General features: G+C 35.9%; 1 protein-coding gene across 2 annotated transcripts in view; it reads left to right on the top strand.

Moving 5' to 3' along the window:
- PRKX (protein kinase cAMP-dependent X-linked catalytic subunit) overlaps positions 1-20,670 on the top strand; it is a 59,301-nt gene extending 38,631 nt beyond the window's left edge. The window contains exons 4-9 of one of the 2 annotated variants that reach the window (XM_071813178.1): positions 1,252-1,371; positions 5,489-5,584; positions 9,771-9,828; positions 12,397-12,474; positions 15,012-15,160; positions 19,904-20,670. In XM_071813178.1, the coding sequence (XP_071669279.1) occupies positions 1,252-1,371; positions 5,489-5,584; positions 9,771-9,828; positions 12,397-12,474; positions 15,012-15,137 (478 nt within the window). In that variant the 3' untranslated portion in view covers positions 15,138-15,160; positions 19,904-20,670. Of the gene's footprint in view, positions 1-1,251; positions 1,372-5,488; positions 5,585-9,770; positions 9,829-12,396; positions 12,475-15,011; positions 15,161-15,673; positions 19,173-19,903 lie in introns of those variants that run through there. The other variant, XM_065857143.2, reaches the window with a different exon arrangement.
- Positions 20,671-22,246: the final 1,576 nt, after the last annotated feature.

Consider the following 22,246-nt stretch of genomic DNA (forward strand, 5'->3'; position numbering starts at 1 on the left):
TTACCAGTTTGATTCATGCCTTGGAGAAGATTCTTCCTGCACTCACAAATAGAAAAAAAAATTGAGTTTCTGTTGTTGCAAGTTAAAAGTCATATGCAGTTACCATTAATTTTGTAACTGCATTATTTGCCTTTTTTTTACTAGAACTCTTCTTAAAACGCAATATACTTTTTTTTTTTCTCATTCTCTTTTGTTGTTTCATCTTTTCTTGAATTTATGAACACTTTTTCAGAGTTTCATCTTGTATCTTGCTATCATGGACGTGTATTTTACTCAGAATGAAAGAACTTTTTTTTCCTCAAACGTGTATTTAAATACAAGTGAAGGTAGTAAAGCCAAGGAAATCCTGCCTTGGTATTATTACGAAGAAGATTTCTTTCTTGAAATAATCTATTTCAGAATTTTCTGTGTTTCAAATTGTAATTTGGTCTTTGTATTTAACCTCTTCGATTTATTTCATGAATTTATATAACTTGAAATACACATTTAAATCAGGTGGCAATATGACATGTATATCTTGAGTTTATCACTAAAAATGACATTAAAATAGATCAAAATCAGCATTACTTACATGTCTCACACTTGCTTTATTACACCTTGTATTTTAAATAATTAAAACCACAAAATGTTTTCGTTTTGATGGATATTGTGAGAGTGATGATGGGTTACATTCTAATACTATTTGAAAAGTGTTGCTTATGTTGGAAAAGGAATCTTACTGATGTCTGCAGCTATTTACTGATATGAGCTACTATTTTTTTTATTTCCCCCTCTTCCCTTTATTTTTTTCTAAACATTTTTTTTTTTCCTTTTTGCTGGAAAAAGCCAATAAGGTTGCTGTTTGCTGGCCCTGTCAGAAGTAGTCCATGAATTCCAAGGATGTGCAACTTACAGTGTGAGAACCACTGCTAATAATTTCGAAACAACATATAGCCTAATGGATACCACACCAGCAGCTGAGAAACTCGGTGCACGGTTGCTTCCTGTGGCCAAGAAATTTCGTAATTTACATAGATCACTGTTAGAGAAGAATTGTAGAGCAGCATGAAAGCAGTCCTTTTAAATCTTGTAGAGCTCTTTCTTTTTCCTCTTGTTCCTATATACAATAAATATACCCAGGCATATGTTTGGTACTTCCGATCTGTGTGTGTGATTTTTTTTTTTTTTTTTTTTTAATGTTACTGTTATTTCCATTTAGTCTGATTTGGTTGTTTGCTTTGTGTGTTTTTCTTTTTTTCCTTTTCCTCCCAGGACATGGACTCTCTGTGGCACTCCTGAGTACCTTGCACCAGAAGTTATACAAAGTAAAGGCCATGGAAGAGCTGTAGATTGGTGGGCCCTGGGAATTCTTATATTTGAGATGTTGTCAGGGTAAGTGATAGTGATTCCTATATCACGGCAATATGATGTAATACAGATTTATTTACTAGTTTTGTAAATTTGCGCTAAATTTATTATTGATATACCAGTTTCATTTCTATCTCTGAAGAAACTAATTGGGAGACTGTACAAAATAACAGACTTCACTGTTGTTACCGAGATTTACTTTTTTGCGTTTGCTGGTTTGGTTGGTTTTTACTGTTTTAGGGAGACCATGAAATTATATGCTGAATAAGGCATCCATATGTTTTTGCCGTGTTTTTTTTTTTTTTTTTTTTTTTTGTCTTGGCTTATATCTGTTGAAGGTACTTGCTAAAAAAGAAATGGCATTTTGAAAGAAATGAGTTTTGCTGTGATTGGTGCAGTAGAACAAATGCAGGTGAAAGCAAGAGTTTCATAGCTTTGGAAAAAACATGGTGTATTTCATCAGTTTTAGTTTCATAGTCGTTAGAACTACTTTTTGGTACCAGGGCCAGCATACTCTGTGCCTTCTCATGCCCTGCGGGTGCATCAGGATGCTTTATGGCCCTTCATCCTGGATCTGCAGCCCCACAGAATGAAGTCAGAACAGAAACATCCTTGCATGGATTTGTTCTTCCTTTCTGTGTACAGCACTGTCAGTTCAGGATAATTTCAGTGACTCTTCTGATGTTTGGACAAGCTTCTCAGATTGCCTGAGCAGACAGTTCCCGTGATGGCCGATCACTGCAGAGCTCCAGTCCATCGTGTGTGTTGGCTGTGAAGAAATTCACCAACGGCATCAAAACTTTGTCCCAGGACAGCAAATGTACTAATAGTTCCTGGCTGACCCAGACATGCTTGACTGGTCTAATATTATAGAAGTCATTATTTATATAGGCTGATCTGTGCAGAGGCCTCTTCCATGCTCCCTCTAAGGGTGAGTGGCCCATATTAATCAAGGGGGTCCTTCTTGGAGGGTTGAAAGGAGCAAGAGGTTCCCAGCAGCCTTCTTGCCACTAATCTTAGTCCTAGACAGCATGAAGACTGCAGATAAATTTATCTGGTGTTTCAATGCGAGCACAGGTGCTGTGGTCTCCCAGCTCTAGTCTGAGTGATTTACCTTCCTGCCACTGCTTTTGGTGGGATCACTGTCTCATCTGTCTGGTCTCAGCGTGAGACCATATTGGGCGTTTTTCCCTTCCGTGCCTTACAGAGGTGTTGATAGGATTCTCTATGCTAAAGCAGCAATAGAAACATGGTTTGCAAAGTTAACATAATGACTACAGGTCAAGCAAAATTTAATCTCTGGAGTGAGACGTCAAGACCTGTGACTGGTATATGTTCTTCATAGAAGAAGGGAGCAGCTGCACAGATTACTATATAGGATCATCTGTGTCCTGAAACCGTCTGGCTCAGATGATGAGATCTGGATTCCCCTAGGCTTAATAGAAGCACTTTGGCTGTAGAGACTCTTAACCAATAGAGATAAATAACACATTTCTAAAAGGCAACTGTTAGAGAAGGCTGATTGACACAGCAGCTGTCTGCTGCAAGTGATTTTTGTAACTGGTTTTGCTATGGTATTTGGGTAGATATTCTTTTCATAATGGTTGGATGCTGCCTTTTTTTTTTTTTTAGTGTTTTGTTGTGTTGTTTTGTTTTTAGGGGATGGGGGTGTTGATACTACTTTCTTAGGGTGGTTAAGATTCTGGGGGTTGAGGGAGCTGGCGATTGTGGTGTGTGTGTTTTCTTTCAGATGGCAGGTTGTCAGATTGGGCATATGCTTCTAGCATTTTATCAGCTTACCACTATTGTTGGCAACAGTGTTTTAAAATGCTTTTCCTCACCAGCTCAAGATGTCTTGGTATTTATTATTAAAGCTGTTGATGCCAAAGCAGTCTTAAGTAACTTTGAAGCCCTTGAAATTCGAAGAGGATTTAAGAAATGTAAAAATTATTAGTAGATGAACAAAACTTAACTTGAAGACTAAGTTATTGTCTGCAAGTAAATTACCTAAGACATTTGGTAGTTATTTCCTGAAGTTACTCTCTCTGAACCCCGAAAGCAATTAAAAATAATTGGTAGATGTGTGCATAAGGAAATAGTCTTTCTAAAAACAAACAAGCAAACCCACATTTTCTTGTTCTGTAGTGTCTTATTTCTCCAACTTAATCTCTAGTGGCTCATGGAATTCTAGTCCTGCACATACTAGATTTAAGGCAAGGACCCATTTAGGTTTAAGACAGTAAAATACAGGAAGGGGAAAGAACAAGGAGAACCAGGGGTGAAAAGAAATCTTTGCAGAGCAGATTAGTAACATTGAGATCATCAAGTTAACTTGAACACGCTAAACAAACCAGCAGTAGAAAGAGTTGAAAGATCTGTTACTTTTCTGTAAATGTGTTCCATTAAAATCTATAACAGAGGAAAATATACCTTTTATTTTAGGTTAGATATGGTAGCTTGTAATTGTACTGTCATTAGATGTGTAGCTAAATGAATTTTCTCATTTAGTGAGGGCTTTGTGTTTCATAGTTGCTGTGGTGGTCGTATGTGATATGCTGGTCTGTCATTTTAGGTAGCTAATGGTTGCTGTTTTCATATTCTGAGACCTATGTGTTTTCCCTTGAGGTTTTAAAACTTCTCCTCTTCACTGCTAAACTGTTATCTTTGAGGCCAATGTCAGTGCCATAGTTATGCATCAGTTAGCAAAGGGAATGAATGGTTTGCAGCTGTTGTAGCATATACTTTTTTTTAGCTTCTTTTCAATTAGTGGAAAAAAGGCAGCTGTTTATATTTGTGTTATGGTGTGAAGACAGTCTGAAACTCAAGGGGGGTTTTGTTGATTTATTAGGCAGATTCCAGCACAATACTTCTGTTGTTTTGTCTAAAATCTGTGCTGTGTTGCAGACTGACATTTGCAAGCAGTATCCAAAGTCAAGTAATTTAGTTTGTTTGTAAGAAAACTGTGTAATCTTTAGCAGCTATTCTAATTTGGCATACAAGTCAAATACACTTTAAGCAGTGTTGCTATTAGATTATTATGTAGCCGAGTGTGATTTAAATTTCTCTCAAGAATTCTAGACACAGTAATTTCAAATTTTCAAAGTGGAAAGGTAAACAGCGATTTAAACATGTAAATATGTGAAAACATACTTCATGATTTCACACTTCAGTAGTGCACAGAACGTTTGGAGATAAAAAAACACATTTCATATCAGTCTGCTTACTGCAGCTGGCACCTTTGTAATACATAGTCACAAAGTTTCGTTCTAATTGTTTTGTGCAATTGGTTGGACTCAATGATCTTAAAGGTCTTTTCCAGCCTACATGATTCTGTCATGTATAGGTACTCACACTGAGATTCTTGCAGTAATTGAGGTATGTGCTATAATGGTCAAGGAAGCACAACAGAAAACTCAGTTCTTACTGTAGCTGTAAGACAAGAATTAGTCTCACTGTTAGCTCCTAAGTTCAATAAGAACTTATTAGCAAATAGTAAGTGTAGAATGTTAATTGCATCTTGATTTAGTGATCATCTTGAGAAGATATTGAAATGAGTCTTTTATCTGTCTGACATAGAAAGACAGTTGCACTTTGAGAGGATGTCAGGTTCTGAACAATCTGTCTCTTTCAAACTTTCTCTAACAAAACATAGACTAGAATTCAAGAAGTCCAACAAATAACTAAACTGGACAGTCTATTCATATGAGGGTCCTTTTGACACTTCACATACATACTAGTGAAGAAAGGTGTGCCTGCAGTTACAGGACAATCAAAAATGGCAGTACTGTTTTGCAAAGTGTACCCTTGGGTTTTATAGACAAAGGCAAAGCATTTTTTTTTTTTACTTCAACACTGAGACTTTGTTTCATATTTGATATTTTTTACTGCTTTAATGTAATAAATATCCTTCTTGTAATACTTTTTTAATAGTTTTAATTCCATATTTGGTGTGTTGCATACAAAAATGTTTTCTGTTTTGCAATAGAAGCCTTAAGTTACTCATCAAGGTAGTATTTGATGATGCCCTACCAAAAAGATCTATATAATCAATTTCTGATGGGAATTACTATGATGTAATACTGTGTATAAGATTTTCAGAAATTCTTTTTCTAACTTTTATACATTTGCTGTATTAAAATAGGTTTCCTCCATTTTTTGATGACAATCCCTTTGGTATATATCAGAAGATTCTTGCTGGCAAAATAGATTTCCCGAGGCATTTGGATTTATATGTAAAGTAAGTCCATGACTCCTAACACTGCCTTTTATATTCTGAACACCTCCTCAGCACTGTTTCTAAAGGATCTTCACAGAAGACCAGACATCAGATTCTGATTTTCTAAAATACCATGTTGGAAAACACTTTAGATTACGTTTGCTTTTGCAGTCCAAGTAAAATTATGTGTTTGATAGACTTCAATATTGTATGATAGTATCTGCCTCTCTTTTCTGCATATTTTGGAATATTAAATGCTTTTCCACCTTGTACAAAGCTCATTAGTGTTATGTTGGTGCCTGGAAGAAATAAAAGAGGTGAAATACGAGGAGATAATCTTAAATGAATGAAAATTAGGAGAGCAGGAAGCAGGCACTAAACTGTTTCTTTGTATAAATACATACCAGTTAAATCACTATTTGAATTAACTCCAGTACTTCAGAAGTTCCAGTTTAAATCAACTTCTGCTTCTGATAGCAGCGCCCCAGTTCAGTATGCAGTCTTACACATGTGTCTGTGACTTTATTCCTAGTATTTTGCAATCATTACAGGTATATTGCAGATGAAATGCTTTCCACTATTAAAAAGTTCCATGATTGAAGTAATTGTCAGTAAACATTAGAACAGGGGGAGTGCTATTTTAAACATGAAGTTTCTCCTCAGAAATAGAGATGATTGAGTTAGTGAGGACAAGAAGTTTTTCTTAAATTCCCAGGTTAATCATTCAAGGTGTTTTGGAGAAGTGACCTTAGAGATGGCACTTGCTTGGTGTCACCAATAGGAAAATGTATAAAATGTTATAGGGCAAATCTAATGAAATCTGTCCAACTTTCTCTGAATTCTTATGAATCCTCTTGCAAAAATAATCATTTGGGGAGGATTTTTTTAAGCCTTCATTGAATGATCAAGTGCACTGAATCAAGCATGTCTGTATCACCATAGACTGATCAATGTCTCATATTAGTATTTCTTATTAAAAGAGTTTTCCTGTACTATCTTGATGCTGTTTCCAGTGTAGTGTAGTCTCATTGTCTTGTCTTCCTAACTGTTGTCTCTCTTAGGAAGAAAACTGAGTAGCTCATCTAATATTGTGTGCACTAAAGTATTAGAGTGTGACCAGAATATTAACAGCTCAAATTAGGTTATTATTACTAACAAGCTGTCTAACATGGTGAAAGCATTTAAAAGTAGAGATGCTGTTAGTTTCTGTTTGTGCACAGCATTCACGAACTGACACTGATTTCTATTATGTAGAAGATGCTGTGAAGTTTCCTAGTTACGGTAGTAAGCATGCATATGCAGGCTTTTCAGTCTAGATGTGACTGTCAAGAAATTGTAGGATATATTAATTAATACAGTTGTTGATACACCTCTTTCCTGGCTTTTCTTATTTGGATGTACTTTCAGTATGTGCTTGGCAACTCATTCCCATTACACTCCTGTGTTAAGAAGTCTCATGGAATGCTAGCTTGGACTTTGCTCCTTTCATACCTTGGGTTTGTGTGATCTTCTTCCTTTTTTTTTTTTTTTAAACCACAATACATGGAACTTGATAGCCTTTAAAATCTCTGCACTATTAGCCTAAAGCAAGTGCCAAGATTGTTTTGTCCTAAGATGACAGTCTGCTTCTTACCTTAGTTCTATGGCATTTGTTTTCTCTCTTTTCTTCCTGTCAGTTGGTATCTCAGCAAGGATGAAGGCTATTTTGTGTCCTGTCACATCCAAGCTATGTATGGAATATTAGTGCTATATATAGTATTTATAACAATTGAACTTCAGCTTTCTGCTCTTAGGCAACAAAACTATTTTCCTTTTTGAACTCTGAGAAAACTTTTCTACCTAGATATACTACAGAAGCTTACTGGTTGACGTTTTTTTCTACCCACCTATTCCCCATCATCCTCCTGCACTTCTTACCCTTTGAGTTTGTACCACTTTTGTCTTGTATCGGTGCTGTTCCTGTCAACCTGATCCAGCATCTCTTCGTGCTACTCTCTGCTGTGTCCCTTTTGTGAACCACCTTGCAATTTGGTCTGATGTTTTTTCCAAGTCCTTTGTCCTGTATATATGGAAGTCCTTGATGTGTTTGACTATTAGTTCAAATCTCCTCTGAAGAGGAGCTTCTGCCATGATGTGTTAATAAATTAACCAACTAGAAATTCCAAAATATGACTGTCAGTAGTTTTGTGTTACTTTATTTCTGATGAAACATAAGTATTAATTATGCTCTACCTATTTCTTTGGTTATTAATGAGTTTATAAATTATTTTTTTATATTTTTCTTTTTTTTTCTTTTGTAAACTTTGCTAAGGCAGTTTTGGAAAATACCAGATGAAGCATCAGTGCTATAACAGTTTAATTATTGGTCTGGAAAGATCTTGCTGTAGAGTTTAATTCCTTAAATACACACATTAACATATCTATTGGATTGACTTTAATATGATCATTTCTAAATGATTCTTTAGAAATTGCAATAAAGAAGCACTAAACTGTCTGTTACTTGATTCAGTTTAATAGCTATTTGTTCCATTGAATGCCTTCCTCTTTAATGGCAGCACAGTACCACTGAGCAAGCACATGCCTTAGCTGTGCTTTTCTAAGATTAATTTTTGAAGCAAACCAGGAATGATCCATTGAATGATTTCTGGTTCTAAAGGAACAGGGAACTCCATGATTTATCTTTGGCTGTATAGCCTGTGAATTGACTTCTGGGTTTCTGGTTTTCTTTTCAGGCATACTTCTGAAGTCTCCTTTAAAGTCTGGTTATAACTGTTCTTGTGGCCTTCTCCAAAAGGCATGGTCTTCTCCATGAAGACCTAAAAGGAATTATTTCAGTTAAGGTGACTGTAAAAGGACTTAGTCACATGATTTAATCTAATCCAAACATTGATTGTCTGGAATGATCATGAGGGTTTTAAAAATTGATTTCTACCTTGCCTTTTTTATTGTCCTTTTATCTGGCAACTGAATGTTTTTCCAGTTGAATTTAAGAACTATATTCCTGCCAAATACAACAGCTTTTCAAACATTCTACCACTTTCTCAGTTCATATTTTCTTTGTGCATATGCTTTTGTGATTTCAAGGGTGACATAATACTGGTTTTGTTTTGGGATAGTAGGTATTGCAGTCAGGGATGGAGAGAGGCAGGTGTGTCATTGATATGTTTGCATTATTTTCTGTAAGTAAAGCTGGGTTTTTTTGGTGGTTTTTTTTTTTTTTTAAATCTTCTGTAAAGTTAAAAATTGGAATTAGCAGTACTCTGTGGATCCCTAGCATTTTATACGGTATTGCATTTCTCAGTTCTATTCAAGGCTGTAGGAAGAAGGATGGGTAAACTTTTGTTCTTTCCTGTTGTTGGTACTTACATGAGACCATAATGCTGTTATTCTAAAAATAATCTTCAAGATAAAAAGCTACTGCCAGATTTTTCTCTCAACTCATAAGTAATCAAGCTACCTCAATAAATTGTGATACTATGAGTTTTTGTTGGAGTTTTTTGATTCTTAATATTTAAAGTAATTTCTTATTAAAGTAGAAGTCCTTTATGTCTGAACTTAGGTTCATCTTTTGAAATGTTGATTTAGCTTTACGTAGAACTGTTCAATGAACTAGGATCTCAGGGGAAGCTTTTCATTTTCAGTGAAATTAAAGCTTATAGATAGTAGTTTTAAGAAGACGACTAGCTCTTGCATGGTTTCTGTGAACATATAGCTGCCACAGAATTTAAATGTCAGTGTATGAAGTCGAGGATGCAGCTTTATCCTTATTTTAAAAATATATTAGAGTTATGTTCTGCCAAAGAGGTTTGAGGTCCATTTTGAGATTTGGAATACCCAGCAAAATACAAAGACAAACAAAAAGCAAAGCACAACAACAACAACAACAAAAAAAAAAAAAAAAAAAAACAAACCAAACCAAAACCAAATAAAATGATAGTCCTTTGCAGGGGAGGACAGAGAAAGTTTTTCTCCTTTGTTTCTTGAAGGAGTCTGAAAGGAACGTGCAAGAATTCTGCAAGTTCCTTTCAGAACAGGTTGTTACTTCTTAAACTTTTATTTTTGTGTCATAAAATATGAAGGAAATGAATGGATAAATGATGCACAGTATTAGGTAATCAAAGGGAAGTACACTCATTCTGTAACATTTGTACAACAGTCAAATATAAATTACTTTTGTTTAACAGAGAACATGCTTTCTTTACTGCAGAGACCTTATTAAGAAGCTGCTTGTGGTTGACAGGACAAGACGATTAGGAAATATGAAGGTTGGTATAAAATGTTAGATGTAACACAGAATGTGGCACAAGATTGAAAGAATTCTGTAGGAGAGATGTAGAAGAGCTCTTCTATGGCTTTTGTTTTTATAAGCATGAAATTGAGATATATCTTCTCATACATTGCATTTAGGATTGCACAACTGAAGTAAAGTTTAACTGTGTTTTTCTGTAAATCATACTCCTATTCGTCTGGATTAATACTTTCTTTCATGACAGTTTTCCTCTTGCCTCACTCCAGTGCCCCATCCCCCTAGAAAAAAAAGTAGAAAAACAAAACAAAAAAACACCCCCCACACCAAAAAAAAACCACCACATGCCAGTTTACTGATTAATTTGAAGACTTACATTAGACCAGAAATATGGTGCTGAAACCTGTAGTACAGGGCACCGGGTGGTTTGGTTCTTCCTTTGGATTTGTTTAAGCCCAGAAGGAACACTAATCGAATTTCAAGCCTAAAAATTATTTTTGAAGAGTATGAGGGTTGTTGTAGTGCCTTGTAGTGCAGTTTGGTCATTGTCTTGACAGTCTGGTGGTGGGGCTGATTAAGTACAGTCAAATAGTCTTCCACCAAGCAGAATTATTCATGCTATTCTAAACAGACTTCTGAAGACAATAGCTTACTAGTCAAAAATATGCTTCTGTGTCTCAGGTAGCTTTCCAGCCTGCCTCAGAAACACACCTGTATCTGTGATACATCAACCCTGTGAATTCTGGGAGTTGTGCAGATGTGGTACCGCTTGTAATACCAAGAAGATGACAACAGCATTACAAGCTGATGTGATTCTGCAGCTGTGCATCAGCTGTGTTTGGCAGCGCAGGGAGAAATCAGCTGCATGTGAATTAACTCTGTACTTTATCAGGCTGGCCAAAGTACCACACAAAAGTCAGTGTAGGATAATTTACCATTCTGGCAGAGTATGTTAATCCTGTATTCCATTGACTTGTTACTGTTGTTACAGTGTTGCAGATACCTAAACTAGCTTGTGTAATCTCTTAGTTTTTAAGAGAGAGCTAAAATTTCCATTTCCGAGGTTTGCTTTTTTGCACAAAGCACAATTTATGTTGCACAGAGGTAAAGGTATTAAAAGATGCACAGTCATCCAGGTTCCTTGAACGTCTTGATATAAGTACAGATGGTGGAACCTGCTGTCCAGAGTTCTTTTTCAGAGCCTTTTATGGAACAAACTTAGACTGGTAAGAAAACCTAGGAAATAAATGTTTCCCTTATCCTTCGGAATTCTTTGATACTTTACAGTGTTGGGGCAGGGGGAGGCATGGGCATCAGGAGGATTAAAGCCAAATTTTCATGAACTGAAAATTTAGGAAGTTATTGAGCAGTGCAAACTTTTATATCTTTTGATGGTTTTGAAGGAAAACAAAAACAATCCTTGGTTTATTCAAACTTTGGGTTTGGGAAATGTGTTTGGCTTGCTTTCTTTTTTATTTTCTTTTTTTTTTTTTTTTAAGTCTGTGGTTGCTTTGGTTTGTTTGAGGGTTTTTCCCTGCAATGGACTAAAATGCCAAAATCAAAAATAGTTCTAATTTGAAGTGGGATTTGGTGTGGGGGCTTTAGCTCAGTCTTAAGTCTGATCCTTTTCCATAATTATAGTTGGTTTAAAAAGATTTAAATCCCATTGGGCATTTTCTGGTGAAGCGTTCAATCAGATCTGCTTTTGAGGGAACAAGGTGATAAATTACTCTCCCTATTGCCTCTTTACATCTGAGCAGAGGTAGTCTCATTCCATATAAGTCTGAATAAAACAAATGTGTGGTGTGTTCCATTCCATGGAGCTGCATGTGGTGTGAGTTTCAGTGCTGTGCGTTAAAGCTGTGCTGTGATCAGGCCTGAGAAAGAAACAGCTGGTTTACTCCAGTGCTTGATGCCTTGAAAATGAGTCTGTGCTTGAACCGAGCTTCATCCTGGGGGGAAAAAAAAAAGAGAGGAAAAAGAGACATTTTCATTCTTTATGTACATAATCAAAATAGTCAGCCCAGAGAGAATAAGCATTGCAAGGCAAATACGATATATCTAAAATGAAAACAAATGGTTTTATTACATATACTTTTTGAGTAGTACTGAGAACTACTTCTTGTCAGCACTAAACATCTGTCATATTTGGTAAAACTACGTGCTTACCAGACATCATTTTTGAGACAATGTCAACCCTCAGTTATTTTTTTTCTTAATGAAAGAGTTATAAAGTATGTCTGAATAAGAGGCATTCGCTAAAATGTTGAAGAAAACAGAAGTGAGTAGCGCTGCAGTGAATGGTTTTGTGGGTATTTTAGAGCCTATTCTTTTGATCTTTTTTCTATCAGAAGAATGCTGATTAAAAAAAAAGGGGGGGGGGGGATATCTTATTTCCCTACCACAGCACAAGTTCCAGCAATAACACTGAATTTATCCTGTAGAATCTTTTAGTAATTACCACCTGAGAAAAGAGAAAAGGTTAGGTGGACCATTAGTCTGACTTGATACCACAGTTCTTACGATTAAATACATGGTTTGGCATACATATAACTTACTAAATTTTTTTTTTTTTCTCTCTTCAAAGAATGGAGCAGATGATGTGAAGAGACATCGATGGTTCAGGTCTGTAGATTGGGACGCTGTACCACAAAGGAGACTAAAGGTATATTCTGCAAAATACTGTATAAGACCACAACAAGAAATCATTGTTCTTTTAAGATGATCTGTTGAGGTTTGCTTGCCTGTTGCATCTATGTTCATGTGTGTGTATATGCACACATCAATAATTACATGTAATTTTTCCCTTATACATTGCAGAATTTATATGACTGTCTACTTGCATTTTTGTCTATATACAAAATGTCTAAAACAAAAAATCCCTGCTCTGTTTTGCTGAAGCTCATTAATAAATACAACATTTAATTTTCAGTTTTTGGGTTTTACAAGTACCTACTTGTTTTAAGTGTTTTATGTTGGGGGATGAAAGAGAATTGGTGTCTTGGTTAGATTTTTTTTTTTCTTGCCCTTATATCTGTGGAATTTTCTTACTTTGGGCTTTAAATTTTAGTGCCAAGTTCAATTCAGGTAAATGCTTTAATAAAATGTAAGGCATATAGGAGTAGGAAGAATAGGGAAGGTGAGAGGGAAAGATTTATGAATGTAATTCTAACATACTTTTTAACAGCACTGAATTCTATGAGGGCAGACATTTGCAAAAGCTATCAACACTGCAAAATGCTTTTTAAAGTCCTTTGGAAGTAAAACTGCCTTCCTCCTTTCCTTTTTCAAGTCCTAACTAGTACGATTTCTTAGAGCAATGATTTTCATTAACACAGGTTGCTGTATGCAGTCACTCAAGTACTGATTAAATGTTTGCTCTTCCTTTTCTTTGCATTAGTTTCTTATAAAGAATTTCTGGCTAGATACCTTAAATTGAATTATTGCAAAATAGGTAAGAGATAAAAATGTTTTTGATGTGTTCTTGTGGACAACATCCTAATACAAAGCTGTAGGTGACTTTTTTCTTAAAAAAAAAAAAAAAAAACAGTCCACAAACACGGTTTTACATTGTTTTGAGTGTGTGGGTTTTGAGGTTTTTTTAATGGTTACTACACCCAGTTCATGTTTTCAAATCATTTACTGAAAATCCCAGTCACACAAATCAAATGTCTCAGGTTCAAACATCCTTTGTATTGCATTTTTATTATTAGGAAAAAAAAAACAAAAACAAAATAAAAACAAACAAAAAGCCACACATCTCACTCTGGCAGTCAGATTATTATGAATTTTCCTTTCTCTCCTTTTTTATTTTTTTTTTTTATTTTATTTTTCTCTTTTTGTGTCATTTCACAAAATTTATTTTCCTACCCAAATGCTTACAGGGAGATGAGGATCCCTAGGCATTGCGCACAGTGGAGCAGAGCAGATTCTGTATGTTCTCAGGCATGTGGGCAGTGTGCTGTGGCTGACACATAGCAAAAGCAGGACTCCGCTTTGGGCTGAAGCTCAGCAGTGCCATCCCTCAGGACCCTTTCTTTCCCACCGAGAACCTGCTGATGGCACTGTTACAAACTGAGAAGCCAAAAAGATCAGAGATCTCAGAGCTAGTGGAAGCCAGACATGTCTCTTTTTGAGGAGACGCAGAATAACATTTTGATGTACTGTGTCGTTCTGTTTGTGCTATGACTTTTATTAGCCAGTGTGGTGATTGTCTGTAAAGTTTTGTCATCCTCAGTGTTTTGTTGAACTCGTGATGGTAGTTAAGTTCTCTGTTACTGAGAAGGGGATAAAAAGGTGAATGTCCTTTGAGAGAAGAAACTGGTTTTGCCCTGTATTAACCCCTACATTAATGAAATGTTCCAGAAAGGAGCTTTGTCTCATAGCCTGTAGCCAGAATGGCGGAGTAATCTCGATGCTAGATGTAAGACAAGGGGAAAAAAAGCCAGGAACTGTGAACCTGTTGGGCAATACTAGATAGAAATTCAAAGAAATAGAAAGCAGATATTTCTCTTGGCACCTCCAAGTTGCCTTAAAAAGATGAATTTGAATTATTTTTTTTTCTTTTCTTAAACAGTGCAGCCATTTCCTTGCGTAAGTTCATAGCTATGCTTGGAAAAAGCGTAGTAGGTAGTGCGATGTATACACAAGTTAGTCATTTCAGGCTTCTTAAAAGCAATCAATCTATTTGAAAGTGAGGAAGAGGAGGCTTTTTTCCTTCAGTGAGAAAGCAGTTAACCGCACTGCTATCAAGACTCATTCATAGATGGAAGGAGCCTAATGTGATTCCACTCCTTTTTGCTTACAGGGCCACAGAAGTGGCGAGGAGTGAGGAAGGAGAGTGGCAGATGATGCTGTAACAGCACATGCCTGGAAGCGCTGTTGTAGGCATCATTGGCAGTAGTTACCTTCAGTATGCAAAGCAGTTAGAACCTCAGTGCTAAATAAAGTAGATATCTGTATTATAAGTGTCTTTCAACCACAATATTTAGCTGCAACTAAGATACAGTGTTGGAATGTAGTCTGTGTTGCTGCAAACTTCTCTCTCTCTTGTGCCATTCATTATTGGTAAAAAGTGAGCTTTCGTATATATTGTACCCCTTTTGTTTAATCAGTCTTTTGCAGAACTCCTGCTTTAATATGATGGAGAGGAGCTCATTGAGGAATCTGTACTAATATTTTTGTTGTGCTTGTTCTGACTAGCCTCCCATAGTACCGAAAGTGTCCAATGATGGGGATACTTCCAATTTTGAAGCTTATCCTGAGGACGACTGGAACAAGATGCCTCCAGTACCCCCTAAAGATCTAGAAATTTTCAAGAACTTCTGAAAGTGACATCTACACTGGACAAGGTATGTCCGAATGTCAGGAGTCCTCTTCAAAACTTTGGTCTGTGAGTGAGAGCCATCTGCAGAAACTACATCTTCTGATTCATAATAGTGACTAATACTTCCTTGCAGCTCGTAAAACCAACATGAATCACAGTAATCAATAGTATAATTAAATTGTTGAAATAAAATATTGTAAAGCAGGCTTATGGAACAACAAAGGTAATTTATCTCACAGGCTTTCATGTTCTGAAGTGATGAGTTATTTACATACAGATATTAAGTCCTTTCCTTAAACCTTTTAAAATAGTGTGTTATCTGTCAAATCAGTCTAGATATTTGCCTTTAAGGAAACGTGATTGTTCTTGACTGCAAGAGTTTTATATTAAGAATGAAGATGTTAGTTAGAGGAATAAGATTGTCAGGTGAATTCTGTACCCTGAACTCCGTCTGATTGCTGTGCTAAGTTGATAATTGTTATTTAATTCGCATGCTCCCCATTGTATTTAGTGTTCCTTTCTCATTATTTTTTCTTAGAAACTGGAAGGGAATTGAAGTGCTAAGACAAAGTCTGAAGAAGAATGGAATTCATACGTAAATGAAGACTTTCTTTGTGGAGAAGAGTGATACTGCATTCAGATACACATATTAGTATAAATTAAATACCTAAAGAGTTGGAGCCAGACAAGAATAATTTTTGCTGTAAACATTTGACATTAGTAAATTGTAATATTGATAGTCTACTCTGAAGTAGACTCACTAAAATGATATATTTTAGGATTATTTTTTTTAACTTATGGTTTAGTTAAGTTTCCTGCTATTTTGCATAGTTAACTCATAGACTTAATTTTATAAGTTTATACTAAACTTGTGTAATTAAAAGCACAAATTAGTATATATGTATATAATGAATACAATACAACTAAAGCACAGGAACTGTGCAAAGATGTAAATTTTTGTACTTTGCAGAGTCTATGATTTTTATTTTTCAGATAATGTTTTTCAAGAAGTTCTCTAGGAATAAAAATCTTAAAACGGATAAATGAGTTTTTCATCATCTTATATACATTTTATAATTCTTTGTAAAAAGTAAAAATAATTAAGTTTTAAAAAAGGTTTGTACCTAAAATTTCCAATGCCTCACACTTGCAACCATAGTACTTGAAAGCAGAAAGACAAGGGCATGTTTTATTGTTGATCAAGATACATTTTAGTGGCTAATTTATGAAGTTCTGTTAGAGTGATGTCTCTTTACAAACCAGGATACTGAGTGATGATTCACTATCTGAAATGAGATTCCTCACATGAAGACTCTGTAAACATTCGGTTCAGTGCACACCGATAAAAGGACTCTAACAGGCTCTTACAGGAGATGTTCTCTCTCAGGCTTGATGCACAAGCCATAACAGACTTCTTTCATTGTTGAAATAGTTGTTGTTGAATGCTTGGCAGTTTAGAATATCAGAGGGAAGACTGATTATATGTTAGAGCCTGATTTTTCTGCTCCTGCTTTTGGAAATGTCCTAAAGTCTCTGCTGCCAGGAATTTGATATATACAGAGTTCAAACCTTAGATGTAAGGAGTCTCTTTTTTCATCCTGTACTTAGTATCTTTCTAGCAGCTTGAGTACGCTTTATTTAGGAAGTATTTGCAATACTGTTTCATTTTAAGTAGCACCAAATATCACTATGTGCGTATGTACGATGCATCTACGTATATGAATGCACATAAACATGAAAGTAGATTGTATACAAGTCAGGATCTTTCTTTAGCCTTTTTTCACGTTGTATATTCATACTTGTGTTACTGTAAGGGAATTGACTTTGAAGTGCTTTGATTTCAAAAACTAATTACATTCTTTCATATGTTGTGGTTTTTAGATAACTTTCAGTGAAATTATAATATCTAGACCAAAAATGTATTTTTTAAAAGCGCATCACATCACTGGAGCTCTGCTACTATGACTGATGGACTCTATGTAAAACTGTTTAAGTAGATCATACAGGCAGTTTCTTCCACAAATTTGTCCCCACATTTTTGATCTGCAATGCCATAAGAAATGTAGTTCAAAGATTTATTTTACTGAACTAAATCCTGAATCCTTATGAAGTAGACATTCTATTAACTGCTAATTAAATTAAACTGTTCCACAAGTTGGTGACCCCAGCTGCCACTCAGTAAATACTGTGTAGGAATGTATAATGGAATGCAGGAAAATCCATAGAAAATGATCATTTTAACCGGGTAAAAATACCTTATTCTCTTAAAAAAGAAAAAAAATCCGTTCATTTGTATTTGTGAAATTAGTTATTCCAAATCAATTGGAAAAACTGAAGCACACAGCTTACTTTGTCTAAGGGGAGCAAGCACAGTTTTTAATGTGTAAGCTTAGAGTATTTTGTGGAATCTGAGTAGTACAAAACCAGTTTCTTATTTTAAAATGTACATAGTGCAACAAGCAAGTGTGCTAAATATAGGTTTTTTTTCAATTTAAAAAACTGTCTTCAGGGTCTTCAAAGCTGAGGAAATGAAGTTGCATTTGACTAATGTGCCACAATGGTGGTTAGAAGTTTGGAATGCTTGAACAACAGGAGACAGTGGATTTTCTTTTTATTTATCCATTGCTGGCAGTGGATGCACTGACACTTATTATGATAGAGACTAAAAAAAAAAAAAACAAAAAACAAAAAACAAATACAATCTTCTTAATAATGCTAATCCATTGACTTTACGTTATTTCCAGAGCCATGTGTACAGATGCTTTACTACTGACCTCGTCAAGATGTTTCCTAGTGCAAAACTGCTTTCAAATTTTTTTAAATTAAAACCCTTTAATTAAAAAAAGACGCCAAACATTTTTCAATCATTATTTTACGTGATTAGTTATTTTGTCTATACTCTTGAACTTAATGAACTGTTATTACCTGTCCATTTTATTTATTTGCATAAGTGAGTCTGGTTTAAGTATTTACTTGGGACTTCATGGCCCACTAACATAGTTCTGTCTGAGTGCTCATGCAGAAGTCCGTGGATGCGCACTGCACTAAGGACTGTGGATTTATGTTTTGTTTTGTTTTTTTTTTTTTAAGGAGACTAGAACACTTTTTTATTTTATATTCAAGTATGATATTCATGGTTAGTTCTATTAACACACATGTTTTTGCATATAGACTGTTGCAAAAGTACTGTTTTCCTGCAAGACCCCATAGGCCTTTGGTATTCTGCTTTGGTGAACATGAATGTTAGACATTAAGAAACAACCTTTATTTTTGAGTTTTATATATCTATATTTTTAATTGCCCAATTTGAGGTTTTAAGTGATAAACATGCATTGTAAACTCAATTGCCTTGTAACCAAATGATATAAATGTTTCAATATATCAATGGAGAACATGCTGTAGATTTTCCTGTAAATTAGCTTATCAATGAATATGTGTGCTACTGAGCTTTAACTGTGATCTTCCACTGTAGAAAGTCATTGTTAACAGATCAAATATAGGTACTAAACTATGTTTAAATGGATGAACAGGGATTTTTGCAGTTTTGAAAGCAATTAAGATACGGCTGTTCCGCAGCCCATCTGCTTGCCTTTCAGAAGAGTTGTGATGCAGTGCTTCCTGTGCTATAGAATTATTTTTCAGCTTTCAATGACTGTAGCATGATTCCTTTTGGTACTGTACTGTGTACAGGCTTTCCATGTTTTGCACTTTTCTATGGCAAACCTTGACTGCTTTATAAATACTCCGTTGTGTAGTAAGTAGTGATAGCAGTAGTAGGCATTTGTGTACTGCATAATCAGTTTGAACTGCTAGATTTGAGAGGTTAACTTGGACTAATGGTGTATGTTGCTGGTTGCTTGTGGTAGCTCACATGTGTAAGTACTGTTCAAAGTTACAAAGTCAGCCCTCATTGCACAATGAAAATCACTGTGATCTGTACATAAAACCTAGTAAAATTTTATTGCTGTTTAATTTATGTAATGTCTGTCAAATCTGGATTCATTAAATAAACCTTTATATCTTTTTAAATGTTTAAACCTAGTTTGCTTCCATTTATGTTGGGAGGAGGCAGAGGTTCTTCATCCAGAAAATTATGAAAGGGAGAGGAGTAGAAAAACAACTGTTCCTTCTTTTCAGAAGTCGACTCTTTCCAGAACAAGACACAAGTTGTGGAACATATTTCAGTTGCTGTAGAAGAAGCACAAAAAAGTATATTTTAAAATGAATTTCAGGTAGTGCACCAATAATGAAAAGTGTTAACTCAGACTTCTCATTAAACTTTGATTATATGACTGTAATTCCTTCAACATATTCACAACTTAATGACCTGAATACTGTCCAGAAGACTCCAGTCTGTTTCTTTAAGCATCAAAAAATATTCTTATGATATCAGACACACTAGACTAACCCTTTATTTCATCTTCCATTAAGAACTTCAAAAGTCTGCTTTTAAAAAAATTTGTTTAGCCTTTGGTGTTGAATTGCTTCTCCCCAGTCACTTGTATTTTTTTTCTTACCCACCAGGTGGCTTAATCTTGCAAAGATAATTATGTAGGCATAGAACCAAATAGATACAGTTTGTGCTGGTTAAGGGTTGTTTTTTTTCTAAGGTTGGTGCAAAAGGAATTACGGTCTTTGCATTGTTGGAAATTGCCATTTGATATTGGAATACATTCTGAAATAAATGTGGTTATGTTTTATATAATTTGAATGCCCTTTTCTCACTTTTTTTTTTTGCTAGTGACTTTTTACTTGCTGTTTATTTTAGACTATGGAAATTATGTTAGACAGAAAGCAGCGGAGACAACTTGCAACATCAGCATGGCATTTGGCCTAAGAACTGCTCCTGAACGTACAGTGCAGCGGTGGTTCGAGAAGTTTTGCAAAGGAGACAAGAGCCTTGAAAATGAGGAGCGTAGCGGCGGCCATTGGAAGTTGACATTGACCCACTGGGAGCAATCATGGAAGTTGATCCCCTGACAACTACACAAGAAGTTGCTGAAGAACTCAATGTGAACCATACTATGGTTGTTTGGCATTTGTAGCAAATTGGAAAGGTGAAGAAACTCAGTAAGTGGATGCCTCATGAACTGACCGAAAATTAAAAAAAAAATTGTCCCTAAGAGCCTCATCTATACGTCTGTTAAACCCCTCCAGGGATGGTGAGTCTACCGCTTCCCTGGACAGCCTGTTCCAGTGCTCTATAACCCTTTCCATGAAGAAATGTTTCCTGATACCCAATCTGAACCTTCCCTGGTGCAACTTGAGGCCATTTCCTCTTGTCCTACACTTGCTACTCAGGAAAAGAGACCAACTGCCTCCGTGCTACAACCTCCTTTCAGGTAGTTGTAGACAGCGATAAGGTCTCCCCTCAGCCTCCTTTTCTCCAGGCTCAACAACCCCAGGTTCCTTCAGCTGCTCCTCATGGCCTCTCACCAGCTTCGTTGCCCTTCTCTGAACTCTCTCAAGCTTGTCAAGATTCCTCTGGTTGACATTCCTTCCCTCCAGCATGTCAACTGTACCACACAGCGTGGTGTCATTTCTTGCTGAGGGTGCACTCAATCCCACTGTCCATGTTGCCAACAAAGATATTTAACAGGACCAGTCCCAATACCAACCCCTGAGGAGTGCCACACCTCACCAATCTCACTTGGACAGTGGAGTGATGAATTTTGTCATTGTAGTTCAAAATATACTTTCTTATGAGTCTTTATGTTCTAGCTTGTTGTTTGGGGTTTTTTTGTTTGTTTTTGTTTTTCTTTTTTGTTTTGTTTTGTTTTCTGATTTCAAGCTGTCAACAACAATAGTAGCTAACAAAAATGTAAATGAAGTGATATTTGCCTTTTACTACCTTTTAGTTCCTAGTGTATTCTGTACACTAAGTGGAGATTTCATCCTACTTGAAATAATTCAGTTCATAAGTTTTTTTCTCTCTAGATCTCTTTGGTTGATCTTAGATTGGCATAGCTTCAAGCAGTTAAATAGAGAAAAGCTGCAAAAAGACTATAGAAACAGTCAATGACTTTTAGAACATATGTTGTCCAAAAGTGTGGGATATTTTTCTCTGCGTAGGGCCATAGCATATGATGTATTAGAAGGAAAAATACAAGCCACCTTGAAAATCAGGTTTGAGTTACAGTATGGTTTCATAGATTGCCAAAATTTGTTGTATTTACTGGCTTCTTTTAGCTAGTTCCCTTTGAAGACACTCAGCTGTATTTTCCTGTATTGTTTTGGAAGTGCTTGCTTCATGTTCAAGCTTGTTTCCCTATTGCCCGAAGGCTGACTGACATTCCATGGAGTTCACTGCTGTTTTTTCTATCCAAAAGATAGAGGAAAGATCTTCTTTCCTCTCAAGGTGTTATGGGAGGTAGCAGCAATAAATTTACAGATTGAAACAATGCATTATTGTGAGTCATATGAAAGACTACAAATAAGAAATAAAACAAAGCATTCCATACAAACTAATAAACTAATTATTTTCACAACTTTAACTTCGGCAGAGTTGAAATAATGAGCTAAGGAATTTGTTCAGTACCTTGTTTTCTCAAATGGTGTGGAAAGACCGTTTAACCCCTCTGGACTTAAAGGAGGTCTGAAGTCACGAAACAGACTATATGTTCATGTCAAGTGCTGCATACTGGTTGCTCATGACAAGCAAGTTCTTCTGGTGAAGTGGTGCTGAGTTGCTGTCTCTATAGCCAGCTTTGAGTTTTCAGTTGGAAGAAAACTGATTTGTATGTCAACCAGATCATTGTAGAAGGAATGTTACCTCATTGACTTCCATGTGTAGAACTAAGTTTCCAGCAGTTCATAAACTTTTTAATCTCATAGGTGTTTTAAATAGCCATGCCTTTCAACCTTTCTCTCAGGTCTAGCAAGCCAGTGTGGCCTTTCTCTAGCTCATGGGGGAGTTTTGGAATCAGTGTAGGACCCAGCACTTTGCAAACTGAGGGGCGGAACGCTGGTGTGCTCATGTGTTGCTGTATGTGCACTGGATCCAAAGAGTACTGGATGCTGCTCAAAATGCACCTCTGTCAGATAAAGAAGTTTCAACAGAAGCTTATTTCCAACCAGTTCTTTCTATGGTGATGCGACAAGCTGGCAAACA

The sequence above is a fragment of the Patagioenas fasciata genome, chromosome 1 (assembly GCF_037038585.1).
Source record: "Patagioenas fasciata isolate bPatFas1 chromosome 1, bPatFas1.hap1, whole genome shotgun sequence".
In the NCBI taxonomy this organism is placed as follows: Eukaryota; Metazoa; Chordata; class Aves; order Columbiformes; family Columbidae; genus Patagioenas; species Patagioenas fasciata.